The sequence below is a fragment of the Lepisosteus oculatus genome, chromosome 12 (assembly GCF_040954835.1).
Source record: "Lepisosteus oculatus isolate fLepOcu1 chromosome 12, fLepOcu1.hap2, whole genome shotgun sequence".
NCBI classification, from domain to species: Eukaryota; Metazoa; Chordata; class Actinopteri; order Semionotiformes; family Lepisosteidae; genus Lepisosteus; species Lepisosteus oculatus.
In genome coordinates, this window is record NC_090707.1 from 17,803,975 (window position 1) to 17,828,222 (window position 24,248).

General features: G+C 36.8%; 1 protein-coding gene across 1 annotated transcript in view; it reads right to left on the reverse strand.

The window, feature by feature from the left end:
• pde11a (phosphodiesterase 11a) overlaps nucleotides 1–16,415 on the reverse strand; it is a 97,581-nt gene extending 81,166 nt beyond the window's left edge. Inside the window, exons 1-2 of the mRNA XM_015358865.2 lie at nucleotides 15,327–16,415; nucleotides 11,320–11,478 (exon numbers count right to left, since the gene is read on the reverse strand). Of these exons, the coding sequence (XP_015214351.1) occupies nucleotides 11,320–11,478; nucleotides 15,327–16,103 (936 nt within the window). The 5' untranslated portion in view covers nucleotides 16,104–16,415. The remainder of the gene's footprint in view (nucleotides 1–11,319; nucleotides 11,479–15,326) is intronic.
• Between the last annotated feature and the right edge of the window lie 7,833 nt (nucleotides 16,416–24,248).

Sequence of the window (24,248 nt, forward strand, 5' to 3'; positions counted from 1 at the left end):
TGTTAGCCTATATCTTTGGAAAGATAGAACTAGAAGACGGAGAGAATCTACACAAATACAGGGAGAACATACACCCTTGATAGATAACTTCACTCCAGTCCAGAATCAAATACAGCCTCCAAGGCTCTGTGAAACAAAGTTGGCCACCATAACACTGCACCACTCATCTTGCATTTAATGTTAACTGATATTCAAAATTCAAGCTGTAGCTTGCATGGCTGTTCTGCACCAGCCGCTTGCCACTGAAAACTCTTTGTTTTTGTACAATCAAGAAGGCTGGCATGATAGAAATTCACTTTGTTTGCCCCCTTCAAATCAATTAACTTTATAATTTCATCCTAAATACTTCTTAGATGCAGAACTGATGACTACACAGAATGTGACTTTCTCATTTGCAAAATATATAAAAGGAATTTTGTTCTGAATATAACTTCATATAGCAATATCCTGGCTGGGTCTTGTACAGAGCTGAATTGCAGGAAAAAGACAGAGTTTGGAAGAAAGGGTCATCGGGTATGGTTATATAATGTAATAAGTACCATTATAAATAATACCATTTCATCTGTGCTGATATTTTAAAATTTTAAGTATTGTTACCACAGATAAAACTACAGCAAAAAAAAAGAAGAATTTAATTTAATTTAATTTAATGGCTGGAAAGTTACACGTTTCTATAAAGTTCAATAGAGATTGTTGATACATGTCCTTGCAATTCCAAGTTCAGGTTAATACATTCAATTCTCCATTATTTCTATAATAAAAGAGATTCCTAATTTGTTTAGCAAAAATGAGCTATCATTTTTTGATGCTGTGCTATCAAAACACTTGAATATCATATGGTAGCCATATGTACATTAATGAAACAAAATATGTGAATTCCACACCTCTTGGGAATTCAGATAATGAGAATTTTTTTTACACAATTAAGTCACAGCTAAAAAGCAATTTAATACTGCTGAGAATCAACATAACACAATTCAAAGGCCAATATCATTTGATGGCAAAGAAGAATAATGTGTCCATTAATTCAATATAAATGTGTTCCAGTTCAGACTTTTTATCTGCTTCTTGTAAAATAATTCATATAAAGTTCTCAAGCTCAGATAACATTTTAACAAAGTCATTGTTAATTTGGAATTAAAGACTATTTTTGACATGTTATATTGAGTTTCATATCAAATTAAATGATTGTCTTAGTACTGTAATGCATGACTAAAGAAAGAGATAACTTGTATAACTCTGTATAAATTCTGTATAAAAAATATTAAAGGAAACGTTGTAGTGTGTGCAGATAGTTATTGACACCACAATGCCTGAATTACTTTGCATGACAGACATTTTTTTTTCTGTCTAAAACATTATACATTTATTAGTGAATCAATTAGTTTAACACCTAGTATTGCTGGGAACTTACACCAATTCTACATTAATACCAATGGAAATGAAAACCATATGAAAACCAGGCAATAATGAGAACATTTTTTACATTAAAATATTTTCAGCATTAAGCTATGTGGATCCTAGTATCCCACAACGCCACTTACAATGCACCTAACTCACTGTGTTAACAGATTAATTAATATTTTCATAAACCTATGAACAACAAATATTGTGACTTTCACCTATGGTCAAATATTAAGAAATATTTTTAAATAAAAGCAAAAGTACATATGAATTATCCACATGATGCATATTACCTTTGTTCTTTACTTCATATACAGAGGGGCATTAAAAACAAAATGAATGCTACTGGGTCCAATTCTAATTTATTGAATTTTTAATGCCTTTTAGTATATAATTAGGAATTTATATATATTTCAGTCTCCAAATATCTACATGGCACCTGCTCTTGCTCTTACTTTAGAAACCCATTTTTCTTGTGTATTTGTTCTAATGGAGACTCTATTCCAGTCTCACGTATGCCTCACTAGTAACTCAAATCTAGTGACTTCCTGTGTATACCTTCTCTATGTGTCTTCTGTGCTTCTGCACTTGCCAGACAAAACTAAAAAAAACAACTATAGAACACTGGGGCCCTTTAAGCTCTTGCGTAAGATTCATTTCCAGAAGTATGATACTCAACTAGTAATGTTTTACACTGAATCACTATCTAGACACTCATTTTTATTATTATCCAAGTCTTTTTATTGTGCTCTGTAGATGCCTGACTGAAATGCCATCTTTTATTATTGGGAAAGCAGCTATTAGAATAATAATTTGTTGCTGATGTTATGGCTGACAACCAAAAGTGCCTTAGCAAAAGGCCATTTTTTCCTTGCTGAAGCTTAAAACGTTTGAATTGTTACCATGGACCATGTCCTAATGATAAGAGCTGGAAGTCTTGAAACACTTTTTCTAATCAGGCTGATAAGGATTTGACAAAATGGAAGAAGCAGCTGTCTGGGCCACAAGGAAAAATACATGGGAAGCACAAAACAAACAAAAACGGACAAAACAGAGAAACCATCTAATGAATTCTTCAAAAACATTGTGGTTGTAAACAATTCTTAAATGAGTGCATTGTGCTTATTATTAATAATAATAAGCTTTTCTGGACACTCTACTCAAAGCCTCAAAGCGCTTTACAGGTAATGGGGTCTCCCCTCCACCACCACCAATGTGCAGCATCCACCTGGATGATGCGACGGCAGCCATAGTGCACCAGAACGCTCACCACACATCAGCTATTAGTGGGGAGGAGAACAGAGAGTAATGAAGCCAATTCATAGATTGGGGATTATTAGGAGGCCATGATTGGTAAGGGCCAATGGGAAATTTGGCCAGGACGCCGGGGTTACAACCCTACTCTTTTCGAGAAACACCCTGGGATTTTTAATGACCAAAGAGAGTCAGGACCTGGGTTTTACGTCTCATCTGAAGGACGGCACCTGTTTACAGTATAGTTTACAGTTTACAGTATAGTGTCCCCATCACTATACTGGGGCATTAGGACCCACGTGGACCACAGGGTGAGCGCCCCCTGCTGGCCCCACTAATACCTCTTCCAGCAGCAACCTTAGTTTTTCCCAGGAGGTCTCCCATCCAGGTACTGACCAGGCTCACACCTACTTAGCTTCAGTGGGTTGCCAGTTGCAGGGTGATATGGCTGCTTATTCCTCCATCCATCTAATCACTTCTTCCAATTCCAATTCAGAGTTGCAGGGGAGTCAGGGCCTATCCAAGCAAGCAATGGGTACAACGTAGGGAACCCAGAGACTCAGTGCTGCAAGTTAACCACTGCACCACTGTGATGCCCCATTGCTACTATTTCCAACTTCAAAAAGTTACATTTCATCGCCTCCCTCCCTCCTTATGAAGCCTACCTTAAGTTTTTCATTTGAACAGGAAACTCTAGCATTTGCAAGTGGCTGGTGGTGCAGTGTTTAGCAATGCAGCCTCTCAGCACTGTGGCCCTGGGTTCAACACCTATCTGTATTTAGGTTATACTGTATGTTATCTCTGTGTTTGCGTGGGTTTCCTCATGGGTGCTGCAGTTTCCTTCCTCCCACGGTCCAAAGAAATACTAGCAGGCTAATTGGCTTCTGGGAAAATCAGTCCTGTTGTGTGTGTGTGTGTGTGTGTGTCTTTGTCTGTGTTTGCCCTGAGGTAGACTGCCATCCTATCCAGGGTGTACTAGGTTTGCACCAGTTGCATGCTGGGATAGTCTCTGGCCCCCCCTGTGACTCTGTATTGGATAAAGAGGTCAGAAAATGGATGGAAGGTTCTAACATTTGCAGCAGTGTTAGTGTCTGGAAAAATCATTAAGCAATAAATTTGTTCTGTAATATTTAAATTGCATTTCTCAAACTGTAATGCAGAACAATGACTATTTTAAAGGTACCCTCCCCGACAGTGTTAATGAGTGCACAGTAGAAGCATAGCATGAAGAATCTCAGCTTTTATGTGCATAGTAAAAGTCTCAAAACATTACAACAGGCCACTTATTTTCTGGTTTGTTAATACTGTCAAAAGCTACAGTACACTGAAATAAAAACCTTCAGTAGGATTTAAACTCCATTTAATTTCTGCTTACCAAACAATTGTTGAATTGTATTGCTTTTAGTACGTAACAAAATTCACAGCTAAACATAAAATGTGGAAATTGTCTTTGAAAAGCTGAAAGCCTCTGGAAAACTGTTCCATAAATCTGAATCTTTTTAAAATCACATCAGTGCACAACTGCTTGCATCTACACTGCCAATAGTATGTGTAGCTCATCGCAGCTCATTATATTTCCTCAGTACATTATGTGGAATTAAATAGGTTACTGTGCAAAATAATGCCTCATTACACATCAGCAGGCTCTGTCAGAATGATCAGTGTTAGTAGTCGATTCCCTACCCAGAGTTCTCTCCATTATGTTCATTCAAAGCAACCCATGCAGGCTCCTATGTCTTGTTTGATAACTGTAGCTATCACATACTGTAGTCTGTTTTGAACTCTGATACATTAAGCAAAAGATTGGATAGATTTCTACACAAGTACAGAATCTGTGATTTTATGAGGCAATCAAACCATGTTTCTAGCATATTTGCTTTAATAGAGAGATGCAGGAACTGAGAGTGTAATCATGTTCCTTTTATAGAAATATGTTTATGAATACAAACAATAATATCAATTGCCTAACGAGCCACAGCTAAAACATGAACAATATTGATGGGTATTTCTGCCATTTTAATGGAGAGTTGTTGCTATTGTTATTATTACCTTTCAGGGTGCACTGTATTTTCAAAAATCAAGTTGCACACACAAGTCATGCTATGAATGTGATACAGAACCATAGCTTAATGAACTAATTAGTCATTCAAATAAGACCAATCAGTTACTATGCTTCTTCAGACCTCAAATTCAAGATTCCCCACAGTTTGAGGGGTGAATAAAATAAGTGTCTAAGATAATGGGGAAAAAACTGCCATCATTCCACCCATTTTCTAACCACTTTATCCAACACAACGCAGGAGAGCTGGAACCTATCCCATCAATAATAGGCACAAGACAGGATACATCCTGGACAGACACTAACACACACACTCACAAAGGGGAATTTTTAAGCGTTGCTAGGCCCTTGTTGTGAAGCAAATACTACGAAAACGAATATACGAGCATTGGAATTTAATCTATCCATATGGTCTCATGGGCCTTGGTTTCCAAGTCATAATTTAGAACCTGAGGCAAAAAAAAACAAACAGATATGTTAATCCTTATTGATTGAAGTCCAGAAAATGAAGTCATTGTCCATACCGACAAATGTACCAAGTACCAATGGCAGTGAAGTAATATTTAAACAGTTTCTGTTCACCTCACAAAATTGTCAGGTTAAGACGTTTTGAACAAAGGCTGATTTTTAACCTAGGCTGGAATTGTATAACAGTGCAGAAGCATTCTGTGCAATTCATGCTCCCATGTTGTTTCATTTGTTACTTGTTGTTTATATGATGATTCTCTGAAATTGTCTCAATTGTTAGTTTTATTTTTGTATTTTTTGTATTTTGTATTTTTGTATTTTTACCAATACAAAGTGAGTGAGGGATGTAAATTAGAAGTCTACTGATTTGGAAAGTTGCTGTGTTGTAAAGAGTTAAAGCAGGCAATTAATGATCATCTCCAGTTGTGACTTAAACTGGGATCCCCCTGCTTGGGAGATACATCATACTTGGTTTCTCCTGAAGAGGATACTCCACAAAAGCAGGCTTATACTGCATGTGTTTTTAAATATCCATATCCAACCAACAGAGTTATAAATTACATTTCTGCAGAGGATGCCTGTCCTCAAACATTCAGAAATTAAGCACAGCATATTATGTTCACACAAGGCAGAATACATCTGAATTCCTCAGTGAGTCTACAACAGGGGGAACATGAACTACGTTTATTATTTATGCTCTTGCCATCCCCATAGTAAGTGCATGTATGATCATGTCTTGTCAGGTCACTAGGGCATTACCAATTAGAGTCTGTAAAACTCATACATGTATATGATACTTTCAAACTGTATTTTCTCCCAATAAGCTCTGAGAACCAGTTTAGAAGCTATGTTGTTCTGGAACAGAAGATTACCATATCAGATAAAAACAACAGCAAGATCTTGTAGTGCATATTCAACAGAACATGCTACTAGAAATAAGCTGATCTGTACAAACTCCTCCTTTATAAAGCACAGCATACCGTATTGTGATGAATGTTGTTTATTTAAAAAATAAAACCTAGTTGATTATTTTCTATGTTGTTTTTCATTTTGTACATTTTAGATGCAGATGATCGCTAAGGTGTCTGCATACGTCAATTGGTTCTGTTTTCAAAGCAATTACTTTCCATAAACATGTAATTACAATCTAAGAGCTCTCTTAAACTCAGAAAATAAAATCACATTTCTCTTCCATAATATTGTGCAAACTGATGGGAACTCGAGCTGTACATTAAGCAAGGTGTTAAATTTCTATTAGGCAATTTGAAGTAATTCTAGGGCATCCTGCATCCTAGGTCCTTTTGCACTCACCACTAATATCAACAGCATCAAAGTACAATACACTGTCATTAACAGACTATGTTTTTCTCAGTTGTTTTTAGATATCTGTCAGCCACACAGCCTCTTGTTTTTTTTTCATCCTTGACCTGGCTGCCCTGAGGTGCAAATCTGAACATTCCGGAAGCCAAAGAAGCCTTTAAAAGTAAATTAAATATGATATGAACACAGCAGACAGTGGCATTTGTAAATAAAAACAGTAATTATTTGTGCTGAGAGGTCTTTTCATGGGTGCATAACGCTTGTGGAATAAATTGGCCTTTAAGAAGACACAATGAGAATGTAAGCTTCAAGCACATGTGGTTCTCATGGCCTTGACATAGGAACCCACCCCCATTCTTCCTGTCATAGAAACAGGCGACCAAGACGACAACCGTACCATAAGATTCTCACGGATTGGATCATATATTTAGAACAAAGCTAAAGCATGGAAGCCTAAGCTATACTGTCAGGATAGAATTTGCCCCCTCTTCACATAAAGACAATTCTTTGATTTCCCAGTCCTCGTGGATACAGATTAAGTTGGCAATCAGAAACATAAAAAATGCAATCAGACACTCTGACAACAGCTCCTGGGCACAAGAAACCCCTGTGTAAGCAGTGGAAATTCAGAAAGTGTGGGAAGAGAGACAAGGAGAATCTAAAATGCGCTGATCTCTGATGCTTTTTTCCAGACCCTGGGGACAACACAGCACTTTAAGGCAGTGGAACCCTATCTGTCCTGCTCAGCTCCTTCTTTATTGAGTAATAAATACTAGCCCTCATTGCTAATAATGCCTACATCACAATTAATAAATAATTAGAACATAAGTCTTTACACAAGAAAAGCAGAGGTCAGCTGCTTCTTACTCGTAATGCAAACTGTGTCAGTTTGATGTGAGACCCTGGCAGTATTTTAAATAAGCTTTATTGGCTTTTGCGAAAAGAACTGCCTGTATCAGACAATAAACTCTAAGCAAGAAGGTTGTGCCTCTCTGAAGATATACTGTATAATATCTTTCCACCAAATTAATTTTAGTGGAAATAATGAAACTGCAATATTTTCATCCACCTTTTTTGAATATTGCCATTCAAGCATTTTAAATGTATTTCAAAGGTTCTCATTGTTCTAATTCACTTATCTTTGCAGCACAGAGTATAAAAATTTAAAATTGTCTTGGTGGAAAAAGGTTTAGAAGTGTATTTGAGGCTATTTCTGTTCTGATTTACTCATTTTCTCTTATGTACTCATTTACTCTCTTATTTATGGTAAATGTCCTCTGATTTTCTTTCTGATTAAATGTGCACTCTATTTGCTTAAAATTTCACAGAAAACTGGACCTAAAAGGGGAACTGTAGTCCCAGTTTCTCAGACTGGTTATTAAATCCCAATAACAAAATATTATAATAACAAAGTCTTACATTTGAAACGAAGCACAAAGTCTAGAACTTTGTGAAAGTACTATAAGCTGCCATGTTGTCGCAAACCCCACAGGTGAGAGTGTGAGTTGCCACGATTTGTGATGTGACGCGGCCTTTCCTGCTCACTAGTCACTGTAATGGCTAATGTCACGTGATGTCCGAGTGAAGAAGTACAGTACAGGTTGTGCAGCAGACATTTCACTGCAGAAAGGTTCAAACGTGAGTTAACAAGAGTTAACAAGTTAGTAGTATTTCTTGGCAAAAGCATCTCAAAGTCAAGAGCAACATTTCTATGGAATAAAACAGATGTATTCACAAGCCTGCTTGTGTACAATGTAATAGGGTCTCTTCATGTGACCAGAGGTTTTGTTGCCTCGTTCTGAATCGCAGAACATGGAACTGCGCATGGAAATTTAATCTATTTTGTGATGTAAACTGGCAGTATTATAAGTTCTGCCTACATTTTTATTAAATGCACTCATCCATGCTGATTCTGTCTAACCCTGAAATATAAAAATAGTTTTGAAGTTCCCCTTTAAAATGTTTAATATCTTTAACTTTTAAAAGCTAAAGTAGAGGACATGGTTTTAAAGTAGCACAATCCTCTTGTGGACAGTAGACAACCGGTCATGGTATTGTGCTAATTTTCTTTTCCTTAATATTTCCTATGTAATAAGCTTAAATATGGTATGAAATATGAATTGAAATAGGAAATCAACACAGAATAAGAAATAATTAGTTATATGTTTCATTTTAAAGGAAAAACCAGAGGTCATTAACATTGACAATTATTATCATTATTATCTTTTTAAGAACCCCACATTTTAAATGTGGGGTTTGCAGTCATGAAGGTAAAAGATGAAGAAAAATAACCTCTATTTGATCTATTTAATACATATTTACTTAACTCTAATTTGCTGAAAATTACTAAATTAATTTTCAGCCTTTTAAAGCTTGATCTGCAGACACCAAACAAGGATTTCAGGAGAAGATCAGTTTATTCCAAATAATTTGTGAAACCTTCCCATGCAGTTTAAGGTATTTAAAAGTGACTGCTACAGTAAGGATTACAAAATACTGTGGGTAGTAAAAACAGTTCTCCTATAATAAACTATGGGTTACTAGCAATTTTTTATGCTGTAAATTCTTTTAAAGAAGACATATATGTCATCATATAGAACTGCAGTTATACTGACAAATATCTGAATGATGGTCTTTAAATGGGTGATACGTTTTATGCCTCTGCTTTGATTTTCCCAAATCAGAAATTTATAATAAAACAAAATACATTTTCAGATATTAACAAAAGTAACAGTTCAATCAATCAATTCAATCCGTGAAGTTTAATGAGAGACAATTTTGTGTCATTTTAATGAATGCATGATCAGGTCAGTTCTCCTTAATAATAGTCAGTTGTCTTGTTTACCAAACTTGAAAAAGTCACTACTACACAGATAACACAAAATGTCTTAGGAAAGCTGCAAAATGACACTATGACTATACCCAACTGCCATTCACAGAAAATTAGCAAACCAGCCAGAATCTTATGCTAATTTATAAAGTGTATGAAGTGTATAAAGTGAAGTGTATGTTTCAAGTTTAAAAACTCTTTTAAAAGGGAATTTATCTATATACCGTTGATTTGTAGGAATCACTGGTACATATTTTAAATGACAACTCAATACCACATAAGTGTCTTGTGTGTTCTTTCTATTTTATGAAATAGAAATAATTGAATAACCTACTAAGTACAGGGTTGATAAAAGCCTGTTAATAAATATAGGTTTATCTATATCTATAGTACATATCTATAGTACATGTACATATAGTACATGAAAACCCAGCAAGGGCAAAAGGTTATTATTAAATATAACATTTATAAAAAGAAAATGATAGAATAATGATTTGTTTTCATGTACAGAAATTGGAATGTCTACCGTACATAATTGCATTCCATGAATTACTCCAAATACCTGCTTTTAAAAGCACAAAATGGTCAATGACTCCCACAAATATATCTTGAAATATCAGTCACTTTAATCTATCCTGCTTCAAGAAATACAGTAACAGCACTGTTAATCTTAAAAAAGCTGAGGTGTAGTCTGTATCAGATCAATGCAACAGCACACTGTGGTGCCTCCTTAATACAAAGTCAACGATTATTTTATCACAGGTCTCAACAATCACATTGAACATTGGGCTTAAGGAGAAAAGTAATAAGAAAAAGGTTTACATGGTGTTCTTATGTTAGTAATGGTCACATAATACAACATTTTTACAGTGGTGAACTCAAATAAACTGAAGTGAAATTTTTCTAGCCAGCACTTGATAACCATTTTATTTCATAACCTTATCAAATACATCTTTCCACTTTTTAAGAGTGATGAACAGTAGTAGTTTATATGAACAACAGGAAGTTCATGACAATAGTTCAGCCTGACAATAAGACTTCAGCAAAGTAAGTGAAAGAAATATGGTTTTGGATTGGATTTTATTTTAAAAAATCCCTGTCCTGTATTTACCAAAACCTTTGTTTTTTAAAAAAAACTTGTGATAAACGGGTTTTGATTCTCTCTAGTTATGAAGCATTCAAATATAATTTCACAAACGTGATATGAAATGATGCAGTGTTCAAAAACAACCCCATCTTTGCCATTTACTTACGGTTTGTAAATAGTGTAAACTGCAAATAAAACATTCTGTAATTTAAAGTGTGTCTGCTGCGCTAATATGTGAACACCCTCCATTTGAAGGACAATGCAATAAATGTTGGGCTGGATAAAATACTGGCTGCCATCAAAAACACAATGAATGAGTATTGGAATAAATAGAATTTGTTGTACTTTTGATGACCCTCAGCATACATATCCTTACAGCATAATGTGGTGTGGGAGAAAGTCTCTGGGACTGTGCCATGTTGCAGAAAGTACCAGATAAAATTATATATTGCATTCAAAATCAGATCAGAGCCATTGTGAAATGGATGTTCCTGCTTGTTACACTTTAGTATGTATAAATCACTGAAATTCAGAGGAGTGTGCAAATTTCTCCACCCCAATCCCACACAAGCACTCAATTTTCCAGGCTATTATCTTCAGTTTTCAAGTACAACTGTAAGTGCAGAACATATATTTTCTGAGCTGTATTCTCTGAAAGTATATATGATGGAATATTTGCAACTATATCATTTTACTAACTTGCTATGGTAAAATGTCTCAGGTAGGCTTGCATAACAACTTCAAGCATTGTAAAAAATATAAAATAGTTACACAAAAATACAGAACATACCTAAATCTCACAGTCTTTAACCACAGAACCGGAAATTAACCTTTTATTTTCCTGTATGATTACATTTGTTTATCTACTGTATCTGTACACAGTTATGGTACTCTTACCTTTTCATCATCTTCAGTGAAAAGACCACCACCTGGATTTTTGTTTATAGCCTGAGCAACTCCAATGATCGCCCCATCACTGTTCCTAATGGGCATGCACAGCAGAGACTTAGTCTTGTATCCCGTCAGTTTATCAATTTCATCACTGAAGCGGTGGTCCTATGAAGCATGGAAGAGCAGGATAAGAATAACAAAACACTTTTCAGAAATAACATATACGTTTAAAGTGGGATTTCAGTGTGAAATAAAAATCTCTTTGTAAATACGTGGGATAAAATTAATTACAGATTAATTTTAGCATTTTGTTGTGAACAACAACAGTTGATCCCATGTCCTCTATATTCTCTTTAAAACCTTTCATTTCTACGACAGTAAAAAAACAGACAATGTACTATAAAAACCAACCATAAAAATGCAAGCAATTATTTACTGTGCTCAGGCTTAACGGTGCATTTATTCAAAGTTTCCCCTTTAAGAATGCATTTGCATGTTTTCTGTACTGCAAAAGACTCTGTATTGGGCCCTAAATAACCTTGATCGATACCGCGCCTTTACTGGTCAATAAACTTTTCAAGATGTCCTGGCATCACTTTGTAGCCAGACAGTTTGGCTGTGGTTTGCCTCTTCTCTTGTTTGATGTTTATACCCAGTGCTACACAACTGGCCTATGGCCAAATTGACTTTGCTGCGCCTATTCCAGAATACTAAAAGGAATGGGAGAAAAGATCTGTCAGTCATGAAATCTGATCTTCTACAATAACAGGACAGAAAGTACCCATAGTCCAAACTGTGAGTTTTGTATAACTAGTGGTTAGGGAAAAATTATGAGCCTCAGTTAGTTTGGTGCCTCAATGATTGGTTGCCTTTGGTGATGATTACGTTTCCTGAGTTGCATCAGGTGAAGTTCAGAGTTCAATACCTTCGCAATGAATGGAAATTAATTGAACTAAGATGTTTGTCTAGCATTTATTGGACTCAAACATGTCACTGATTTCACTATGTTCTTAATAAACCAAGGAAACATAACAGATGTTTGCTACTACAAATTGATAAATGATCAAATAACCACACATGCAATCACCAACATTATATAGTCTTGCTATGCTTCCCTTAATAAAAACATAATATACCAGCATGCAGGTTAAACTGCAGTTAAGAGTTATGTCACATTTTTTAATCTTTCTTTCAGTTTTTGGAAAGCCTTTTTTTATCATGTCTAAACAATTTCTTAAATAATTGAGGTGATGAAAGCATCTTATGGTAAGCAACCCTATAATAATTAATTACCTCAGCCTCTTTCACGAGACATTTTTCCCACGATTCACTGGAATTGTGCCATTATTTTAATTACAACACTATATTCTTTAAATACGACACATTTTGTTGAGTGTTATAAGGCTGTCCCTGCATTAAATTGATCACAATTATCGGAATTCGATTTTTCCTTTTCTTTTAACACAAAAGAAATTATTAATACCACTTGCTTTAAACTTGATAATGAAAAACTAGTTCAGATGATTAAGGCCTAAAAAAGAGCAAACTGAAATAGATAACATTTTGAAGGATTCTTTAAACTGTTGAACTATGAAACAAAACTATATTTTTTTACTTGACATGCAATCCAAGTAGTGGAAAACATATTGTACACCTCAGTAAGCTTTAACCAGTAAAACCCAGTACAAATTCTGTTTAAAGTAAAACAATAAAATAACTAACAACCAACAACTATATTTTCATTTTTTCTTGGGTAATTTGTTGGCATCACCTTTTTATATTAAAAAACATCACCTTCAAATAAGAGTTCTGAAACAGTATTCTAGGGAACCTTAATAATACAGTGATTATGATTAATAATAATATATCCATTTTCTAACAATTTAATTCAATTTAGTGTCAGAGGGGAACCAGACCTAATAATAATAAACTTATATAGCGCTTTTCTGGACATTGGATGCGTTACAGGTAATGGGGACTCCACTCCACCACCGCCAATGTGTAGCCCCCACCTGGATGATGCGACAGCAGCCATAGTGCTCCAGAATGTTCAGCACACATCAGCTATCAGTAGGAAGTTGAACAGAGTGATGAACCCAATTCATAGATGGGGATTATTAGAGGGTCAAGACTGGTAAAGACTGGCAAAAACTGAGTGTATGCGTGTCTGTGTCTTCATCCAAATGCTTGGATGAAGTGTTTGGAAAAAGGATGTACTGGGAATTTTGAGAGCACCAGCTTTTCACTTCACTTCTCAAATTCTGGATGCTTCAATGTGATGTGATGGGCAACCTACAAGGAAATAAAGCTGTGGATACAGAGTTGATGGACCATTAAGTAGGTGCCACTTAGCCCACTGTTCCAGAATTTCTGCAGTGGTCTATAGCGTATGGAGACTGGGAACACTGTGCTATAAAAGTTGTCACCCATCAACAGACATGACAGTAAAACTGTTAATCCCAGTTTCCTGGCTAAATTCCACTCTGGTCTTGCACAATCTGGATTCCCTAAATTTAATTCAGCAATTTTTCTCTTCTAAGCCCAAACTGCTGTGTTGTGGCAAAAACAGGTGTCACCGATGTGGGTACTACACTTCAGTGAATCGGATGAAGTGGATCCCCTCCTGTATATAAAGCTCTTTTGAGATCCTTGTAAAGAGGTGATATGAATAAGGCTGTATTGAATAATTACTGGGGTAAATATGGTATTTTGCAAGGTTATTTCATGGGGAAAAACATTATTGAATTAATGATTTATTGTGACTTTAAAAATACTTTGGGGGTGGCCTCATAGAAACTACAGTCTAGTAGCAGACCTGCAATTACATATTTAATCTTTAAAAAAATCGTTTGCCACATTCTAGTCGCCACCTAGTGTCAAATTCCGAACAGTATCCTTCAGGCTGTTTAAGCACAGTGATAGATAAAATCTATTTTATGCTGTCTCCTACGCCGTATTTCCTCCTCGTCTTAAATTATTTTGATCAAACATTCTTTGGAAAGTAATGTTGGGTATCATTAATACACATCAGTGACAAGTTATTTTCATCACCCAGACTAGTGGCTTTCAGCATAATATCATTAGACTCAGTGCAGTTTTTAAAACCCATTAATTATCAATATACCCGTGGTGCGTTGTGTCGTTTTGCTGACAGATATTTCTGACGTTTGTTTTTGTTATTTTAAATGCCCGCTGTTGCACCTGCACTGTCATTAAAAAAAGCACTCATAAAGCACCCTAAGCCTCGTTTGAATTTTTAAAATCCTCTGTTGTTGATACTTCAACGTTTTTGAAAAGAACATCTGTTGCTTGTCTCTGGACGATTGTTTGTGTAATAATGCGTTGCATAGCGTGAGTGCAATACTGTTATTGTATCCTGGAGCTTTTACAAAGTAACATTTTAAGATAACTGTTTTACAAATGTGCATCCATATAAAGTAGATAAAAATGGATTAGAAATTCTATAATGAATAATCATACAAAGCAAACTACAGAGTTCAGATTGTTATTAAACCATTATTTTACAGCTGTCGTACGCAGGTATAATTTTATTAGTAAAGTGTATTTGATATCCGCGTGCATCACCAAGTTAATGGCACGTGAAACGCTTTCATATGTCCTTGATTGTAGTCTCAGGACTGTTTGCGTCATCACAGGGTTTTTTTCTTGCATTTTTCTTCTGCAAGACAGAAACCTGGTTTTGGTCAACACCGAAACCGCACACGCTTACCATTTTCGCGTTATGTCCACAGCTGCTCGTCTTGATTGAGAAAATTGTTTCACACGGGCAGAAAAACCGTAAACGATGGACTGTATAGAGTATTAAACACTTCTTTTTACTTGTGAGGACATCTTTATGTGTTCTTACATTCTGTACACTCCACTGTACTATTCACAATTATTATTATTATTATCATTATTATTATTATTCAACGTCTAGACTACCTGGAAATGAAAAAATATGTCCCACTACTACTGTATTAATGCGCAAAATGTTATATAACCAAACATACCTGATAGGCATCAGGGATATTAACAGTCTCCCCATGTTCAGCAACATATCCAATTATACCCTTTCCCCACGGCACTTGTACTTCATTTGAGTTCTCCATACTTGAAGAAGGTAACACTGTGGTTCCCGCATGAACATCAAAGAATTTGGACACAAGAGTCTTCTTGTTAGCGGTGCCTTCGACTAAAAACAAGGAGCAGCGGTCTGCATCTACCATGATGCAGACATAAACGAGAATCTTGTAGCAGAGGTTAGTTAGATCCAAGTCGTTTGAAATGTCTTTAACCAATTCAAGAAAGAACTCCCTTTCGTTATGCTGCTTAAGGTAGTACTTGTAGTCAATAGCCGTTGAAGGGTATTGGGGTATGTTAACTCGGGATTCCAGAAGAGCGCTCAAAATGTGAGCGGTAGTTGGTGGCAGGGAGCTGGCTTTTCTCAAGAGAGCTCTCCGTCTCATGCTTGTTAGGGGTTCCTGCGCTCTAGAGTTTACATGTTCATCATATGTCCTGTTGGCATTAATAGCCTTGGATCTTGCAAAACTTTTCCTCAGCTCCTTCTGCGACGCACGTCTGTGCAAGCCATCACCAGCCTTGTTCACCCAACAGTCTTTACTGCTACTAGTTTTATCACCATCTGGGCTCGGATTCCCTGGAGATTTATTCACCTGGTGATTTTTGAGCCATTTTTCCACCATGCTTGGTTTCCCTTTCCTATTCAGGTAATCTTCAAATAACTCTGGATGTTTGTCCAGAAAACTTTCTACCTCCGAAAAGTCCATACTGACGATGTAAGGCAAGCCACACTATTAAGTTAATGAACATTTAAAAAAAAAACAAAAGCCGTTTTTTTAATGCGAAAAAGAAAGTTGTGCATAGAAAAGCACGATTTGGAGTCACTTTAAACAATCAGCGTACGATCGCATATAATCCTATCCAATGCAAACTATATAGTATTGAAAAGTAATAACATTCTGAATAGTACAATAAAATATTTCGGAAAGACGGTTCTCTCTCGCTACTTACTAACTCGATTCTGAAACATGTTCTTTGGTGTACAAGGGAGCGAAAATCCAGTGCTATCCTCTAACTTGAAACGCTTGTAGCGCTGATGCTGCGTAGCTCAGTAGGACCAGTGAAGGCAGAGAAATTGGATCCTCCCCGTAGCGGTGTGACGTTTGCTGTAGGTTGGTCTGTTTTTCACACATTCGCCCACGTCCTTAACACATTCACTTACACGTAAAACGAAAGCTGTATAATAATCTGGAATCGACAGAAATGTACTTTTAAAACGTCTTCGTATTCCCCTTTAAAGCAGAGAAAGATAAAGACTCTGCTATTGCTTCGCTATTTGGTTGCAGAATGCAGACGATGAAAATATTGTACCCCTTAAGATAGTTTATGCTTTACAGTGCAGAGAAAAAAGATACGGATGGAAGCTTTGCATGTATGTTTGAATTTACGTTATGTTGGTTTCAGGGATCTGCCATAAGAATCTTGTAATCTTGTAAAATCTCTATTGTAAATGACGAGCCACAGAACAAATACGTAATATAGTCATTATGAGAGGGGTTTATGTACGAATATTTCACCGTAAAGGGAATTCTATATAGCACAAGACCTCGGTAAGCCCCCTGCTCGCTCCTATTTTTCATGAATTAAAACGGAATCCGAAATGTATTTTTGCTACAACAACTCCTGAGTCCGTATTTTCTCAGTTCTCAACATGAATGTGTCCGTTTAATGTTTATACTAGAAATGTACTTAAAGCCACTGTGGTTTATTTTGTTCCCTACCAGGGAAGCACTGAAAATGACAGTGTGAATAATCATACATACTGTATATTTAAAGACATTCGTAGCTGAAAAAAAAATCATATGCAGCATTTCGCCGCTGCTTTTAAGTATTATTTGCTGCATCAGGAAAGGTATATTGATTTCTAAAACGTACGAAGAAGTTGCAGATCCCTGATAGTGGTGATTTAGATATTGTGCTTCATGCGATAAACTGCCAGTCTTTAAGACCAAAGCTGGTCAACCGTGCATTATGACAGCGTTCTTCAATTATGGTCCTAGGGGGCTGTTCTGTCAGCAAACCTAGAAAACCCACAGACAGTCCAGGATGGCCACCAGAGCTTTATAAAGTTGAACAGCTACAAAATTCACTGTCAATTATCTAGTCAAATGCTGGAATTTTCTGGGTTTTTTTTTTTACTTTTAGAACATATCAAATATATCTACCAAAGTACGTGTAAGTTTTTTAAATGAATGAAGCAGAATACCTAAATTCTAAGACCACCTGTATAAAAGGGTACTTTCCTGGCTATTATCGAAAATGTGAATGTAATCACAATTGAAATACTTTATCAGGCTAGAGGACTAAACTAGTTTGTATTTGGGTTTTTCCATCAGTGTACTCCAATTGTTGAAGCTTCTGCATGTTTATTAGGTGTGGGAGCACTTTGTGTAGTTGTTAAGATTTTCATGTGATGTGCTTGAATATCTAGGTCCAGTTCCTCACATGCTATATTTTCCCACTTGGAGAAGAGTTCAATTGATGTCATTAGGTCTGGTGGAAATAATTTGCTTCATACGAGATGAGAGCCTTTACTGCTTTAGAGTGCTATACTATTTTATAGTTTTATTGCTTCTTGATGTAATAGTGGACGCTGAAGCTTTTGTGTGCAGAAAGGGTTAGTTGAGATGTTTTACCAAAATAATTAAGATAATTAGAATTATCAATAAGGAACTTAAAGTTACATGTACCCACGAGGGGTCTATAACACAAAAGTAAATCCTTTACACTTTTAATAGAACAATAAATGTTACTGTTTATGCCTTATGCCCATGATTCTGTCTGTGCTATAATTTCTTTAGTTTTTTACTCCATCAGCAAGATTCTTGTTACCCTTAAAATTCTCCTCTCTCTGTCTCAGCACATTTTTTCCCAGGGACACTCTCTCAGTTTCTGTTTGAGAAACTGCTGATCCAGGAAACCCCCAGGACCAGGGGTGATACACTCGTCCGCCCCTGCCCCATCGACTTCACATTCCTGCTTCTCGTACACTTCTCATCCTGTTCTGCAGCTCTCTTTATTATCACCTCTGCCGACTGTGCCTTTCCCTTGGTCTTCAGTTTTTCAGGACCTCTCCGTCTCATCCCCTGTGGTAGAACCAACTACCCATGATCATCAGGACTGTCCTGTCCCTCTCCATTTTCTGGCATTCTGGCGTGTCCACAAAACTCAGCTTTTGAGACTGTACTTGCGCATTCCGCACTCTTCCACCAACTCCTGTCTACTGCCTGTTGTACTACTCTGCAGTGCTGCTGACTCAGGTGCTTATACAGTACACTTTATTTACGTTGTCTTCTGTTTATTGGATTTTTTAAATCATTTCCTGCACTATGAAAATTCCCATACTACCGGTACATACGAAAACATTGCAGAATTTGAATAGTTTCTCCTTTTAAATAATGTGTTGCTAATACTGTAGCATATTGCAAGCTTTTTAAGTTACTGTGCGCGCTGTAGTGTAAGATAAGGAATGCAATAATCCATTTTCAGTAACAACTTTATTCTTAGTGTCACAATGAGCTGGAGTTCGATGTGGCAGGCATAAGGCAGATGGTGGGACTACAACCCAGATGGGATGCCAGTATACTGTAGGCTACACTCACTCACACCACATACCGGGGATGTTATATAGAGGTAAATTAACTATGAGGGGACCTGACACAAATATTCATATTGCTCCAAAGCACTGACAAAATCAACCCAATGATCTGTTTTAGAATAATCTGTGAAACCTGGAATAGGGAACTCAAGTGAAAACTATGTGGAAGTGCATTTAAAAGCAATACCAGGAGATAGATACTTCTTTACCCAGAGGAGTGGATGGCAGGAGTACAGAACATACTCTCTAGTCATGTTGTTGAAGTTGGTGGCCTGGTTTTCTTCAAGAAACAACAGATGGCTAATTAGATCAGTTAGATACTAAACTGCCTAGGAGAGGTGAATGGCCTTCTCTCATTCGTAAACATTCTTACATTCCAAGACAAAATGGTATTGGACCGTGGGAGGAGAGTGGAATATCAGCAGTAAGACCCCATGCACAAGGAGAACATGTACCCCATGACACAAAGATGGCAGCCCAGACTGGAATCAAACCCAACATATACATTTATGCAGCTGCATCTATCAAGGTAAAGTTCAAAGATTTAGCAGCCATACGAGAGCCTGGTATTTGAACCCACAACCCAGTGGTCAGGTGAGTGTAGCACTGAAGCCTGCAATCACACTGAAGCCTGCAAATATTAAATAGACATCAAATTATAGCAATAATTTAAAATATGGCAATGGCACTGGGTACAGCATGATAATCTCAGAACAAAGGATCACACATAATGAAGACTTTAGTCCAGGCTGATAGAATAAACTACCACATTCAAATGCAGTTAATGATTTTTTTAACCATGAAAATATTGCAAAATACAGCTTTATAATGCCTTAATGACTTCCTTGATACAAAATAGATTACGTTTATTTAAAATAAAGACACCACCAGAGGGAACCATACTCCAGAAATTAACTACCCCTTATACAGGCTCTGGAAATGACATTTATTTACGGCTTTCTGATTGTGATAAACTGCAATGTATATTGAAGCCTGAGTATAATGTTAAAATAAAGGGTATTCTTCTTGAGAAAACAGAAATCATATACAACATAAATTGATTTAGACTGCATGCATTTTTGTTTGATCCTTGAAGTTCTGTTACTGTATTTTGATTACAACTGTGATAGCTCATTCAATCCAGACACCCCCTTCCAGTAACATTGTAATGAGAAGCTCTCCTTTGGTTTTCATTCCCACAGATGGTAATGAGAGAGGTGCGCTTTCTCTGGTGTTAACAAAACAGACCCATCATGGATTTCAATACTTCTAGAAATAAAAGTAAAATGACAAAATCAGACACAAAGATGAAAGATGTATGAGAGGTTTTGGTTACTTCTAAAAATAAGAAAACCAAACAAACAGAATGCTGATGAACTACTCAAGAAATCTTACATATGAGGGTACATTATCATCCTTTTCATATTTTTTCTTTAAATATACAGCTCATGGAAGAGTTAAGTAATAAAGCCTGTGTGGGATTCTCTAAAACACACTACTTTAAAATCATGTGATTTTAGTTTTTATGAACATATTTTGAGTTCATTTTTTCAGACCTGTGAAACAAATTTAATGTTAACCTATTTGTGAAATTACTTCCCAGCCTGGGTTTCCGTGGAGTCCAGACTGCTCAGCTTCCCTTTCCCTTCAGCTCTCCAACAAAACAAGATTGATGAGGCCCAGCTGATTTCTTTATCAAGCTGATGCTCTTTACACTCTGCAGCCATTATAGGACAAGAAATGTGGAATTAAGCCAGAACAATCACACACCATCACCATTATTGTTCTTGTTATAATAATAATTGCTTACACTTATATAACACTTTTCTGGACACTCCACTCAAAGCGCTTTACAGGTAATGGGGATCCCCTCTACCACCACCAATGTGCAACCCCACCTGGATGATGCGACAGTAGCCATAGTGCACCAGAACACTCAGAGTAATGAAGCCAATTCTTAGATGGGGATTATTAGGAGTCCATGATTGGTAAGGGCCAATGGGAAATTTGGCCCAGACGCCAGGGTTACACCCCTACTCTTTTCGAGAAACGCCCTGTCTCATCCTAAGGACAGCCCCTGTTTACAGTATAGTGTCCCCGTCACTATACTGGGGCATTAGGACCCACGTGGGCCGCATGGTGAGCGCCCCCTTCCAGCAGCAACCTTAGTTTTTCACAGGAGGTCTCCCATCCAGGAACTGGCCAGCCACACACCTGCTTAGCTTCACTGGGCTGCCAGTTGTGAGCTGCAGGGTGATATGGCTGCTGGCCGTATTGTAAGCTTGATTGTAAGCTTGTGTAAGCTAAATCAATGCGGAAGAGCAAATCTACAGTGGGTTACATGAAAGCCTCTCAACACAGCAATTTGACAGAAAAGTACAGAGTTAATAGCCTGACCTCTGCGTACATTTTGAACATTTCTACAAGGAACCCTGGGTGTGTACTTGTTTCATTAACTATTCTGACTGCTCTACCAAGGTATTTCAAAGGGCAAAAGCCAGCAGAAATGAATTTCCTTCAGGCCTCTTAATATTTACATGTATAAGGAGACAAGAGAACAGGAAGACAGTTTTGGCACTTGGCAGGTATTTCCCTCTGATTGCTCCTATTGTAAGTGCACCTCAATGGTTATGAAAGCAGGTCAAATAACCTTGAAAGAAAATTAAAGGGTAAAGCAATTGACACAAAAATTTAGATTTTAAGCTTACTAATCCTTCCATTCAGATGATACTAACACTCATGAATGATAAACAGATAAAATAGCTTGCCATTGGAAGGTTAACATTTATGTACTTTCCTGTATTTAACTTTATTCATTACTATATCATTATTGTTTTTGTTTCTGATTTTGTTTTTGCTTTACTGGTTTGCATTGACTCCTCGAACTATCATTATGGAACATTAATAGCAGACCATAGTGGCCAGAGCAGATGTGAAATTGTTTATTCTGTCAAAGCCTCACAATGGTTACAGTATGTCCCCTGTGATTGTAGTTTTGACGCAGATGTACATTTTTTTAATATTTCAGCACAATAACCTCCAAAAACATTTTACAAAAGCAACACAAGAAGAGACACACAAACACTGAGAGTGTGAAAGGTTTTACATTTTCCTATTCGTTAGACATTTGACTTTTCAGATATAATAATTACATATCCACAATGTTAATTGTGTAATAATCAAACAATTGAGAGAAGACTCGATTGAATTTTCATCACCTAATGGATCCAGGATCTCATCCAAGGGTTTCTTAAAAGATACAAGGTACCGGCTACAACATGTTCAATAACATGTATGCAACAGCCTGTTCCACACTCCCACAACCCTCTGTGTAAAGAAGTACCCCCCTGTTTTTAATTTACAGTGCACTCTCTTGTAATTTCTACTTTTACGCTCTGCTTTGAGTTTCACTGTTTGGTCTGGAGAAGCACAGGGTGTTGGCAGCGAACAAAAAATAATGAAAACAGCAAAATATTGTAAAATCACTTAAAGGCACTGGGCCACCACGTGTGACCAATAAGGCCTGTGTAGGTACACATAGACTCTAGCATGTCTGGAATTTTGCAGGAGGGATGCAGCACTATTCTTCAATGAGAATGTCTATCAACTCAAGTTTAATTAATGGAGGTGGAAAAGATTGTCTCACCAGAATGTCCCATAAATACACACCTGGGTTCAGATTCGGTAACTGAGAAAACCATGACATATGGATAACATCAGTACAATGCTCAACAAACCATTGAGCAACCAAACGAGCTCTGTGAATGAGGGCACTGGCATCCTGAAAGACAATAAATACTGCAACATGGGGTAGAGATGATCACTCTGTACCATTAAGTAGTAATTAGAAACACGCTTGCTTCCTAAGGGATTGAGTGCACCAAAACCATGCCAGAAAAATGTGTCCCACAGCATTACAGACCCACCCGAACCTGTTTGTACACTGCAACCAGACAATGGTATCCCACCCTGTGTAGTTCACAACAGAATGTATTTGATAAAACAGTCTTCTTGCAACCAGGGTTGCTCATCTGTTTTGGCTTGCACTTCACACAAATGTGTGGATATCACAATCGCAGAGTATGCCCTTTCACGCACTGTTCCCCATTGCCAGTGATATCTTTAGTTTGGAGTTCAACACTGACAGCACCTTAAATGCTGTCACTTTCAAAGTTAGAGCTCCCCTCTTGTTGCCACGGCAGCCGTAATTATAGGCACCCAGGCCTGTCTTACATGTTTGTACCTGACACAAAGAATGCTGGGATGATACTTGCTTACTTAACACATGAGGCACATCTGTATGGAAACCTTTGCTTTTAATCTACTTGACATCCCTGATTACCCAGTGTTTTCCTTTTTTGGTCCAATATCTGAAAAACAATGTATTTGGATAAGCTCCTCCTAGTGGTCTTCTGTTTTTAAGGCTAAACAGATTCACTTCTTAGGGTCCAGAAGACCGCTAGAATATCTTTGTAAGATATTACAAAGATACAGATATTCAGTAGAAACCTGGCAAAATCCTTCGTGGGAACAAGCAAATGACAGAGCAGATTCAATTAACTGTCAAGGTCAGAAGCATAAGAAAAAACAAATTTTAAAAATAACTGATTTAAGTTTTAAAACTTGTGAACACTGAAATGCCAGATATTACATTTTAGTCCTTGCTAAAAACCAGGGAAGAAAGAAACAAATTAAAATATTAGATTAACCTAAAAACAAATTAACTAAATGGATATTGCTGATTAAACCCCGAAGAGAGGCTCTATTAAGTGTATTAACTCTTCAAGGATAAGCAGATCCTGAGGTTATTTCTCAGCCAAGCTTTAATCAAGGCTTTAATCAGCACGCTGTCAAGAAACTACCGTATCATGTTGCTAACATACAACAGCCCCCCATCTATCATAAAACTGAAATAAAAGATGCATCAGTTCAATCATGATAATTATTTTAAAAGATGTACAGCTGCTTTCACAAACTAGTTTTAGAATTTTAGTATTTCCAGATTAAAAGTGTCTCAACTTCACTTTCACCCATGGAACCAGGGAAAAAGTTTACTCCTTCCAATTGGAGGTTCTTTGGAACAATCTGGGTATCATTTTGGTAGACTTATGTGCAACATGCCTTTGAGAATTGGAGGTTGTACCCTTAATTTACAACTTAAGATAATTCAACATAAAACATTTAATAGTGATTCACATAACAGATGAAGGCGAACTACAGAATAATACACTGAGAAAGACAAGACAGACTGTGA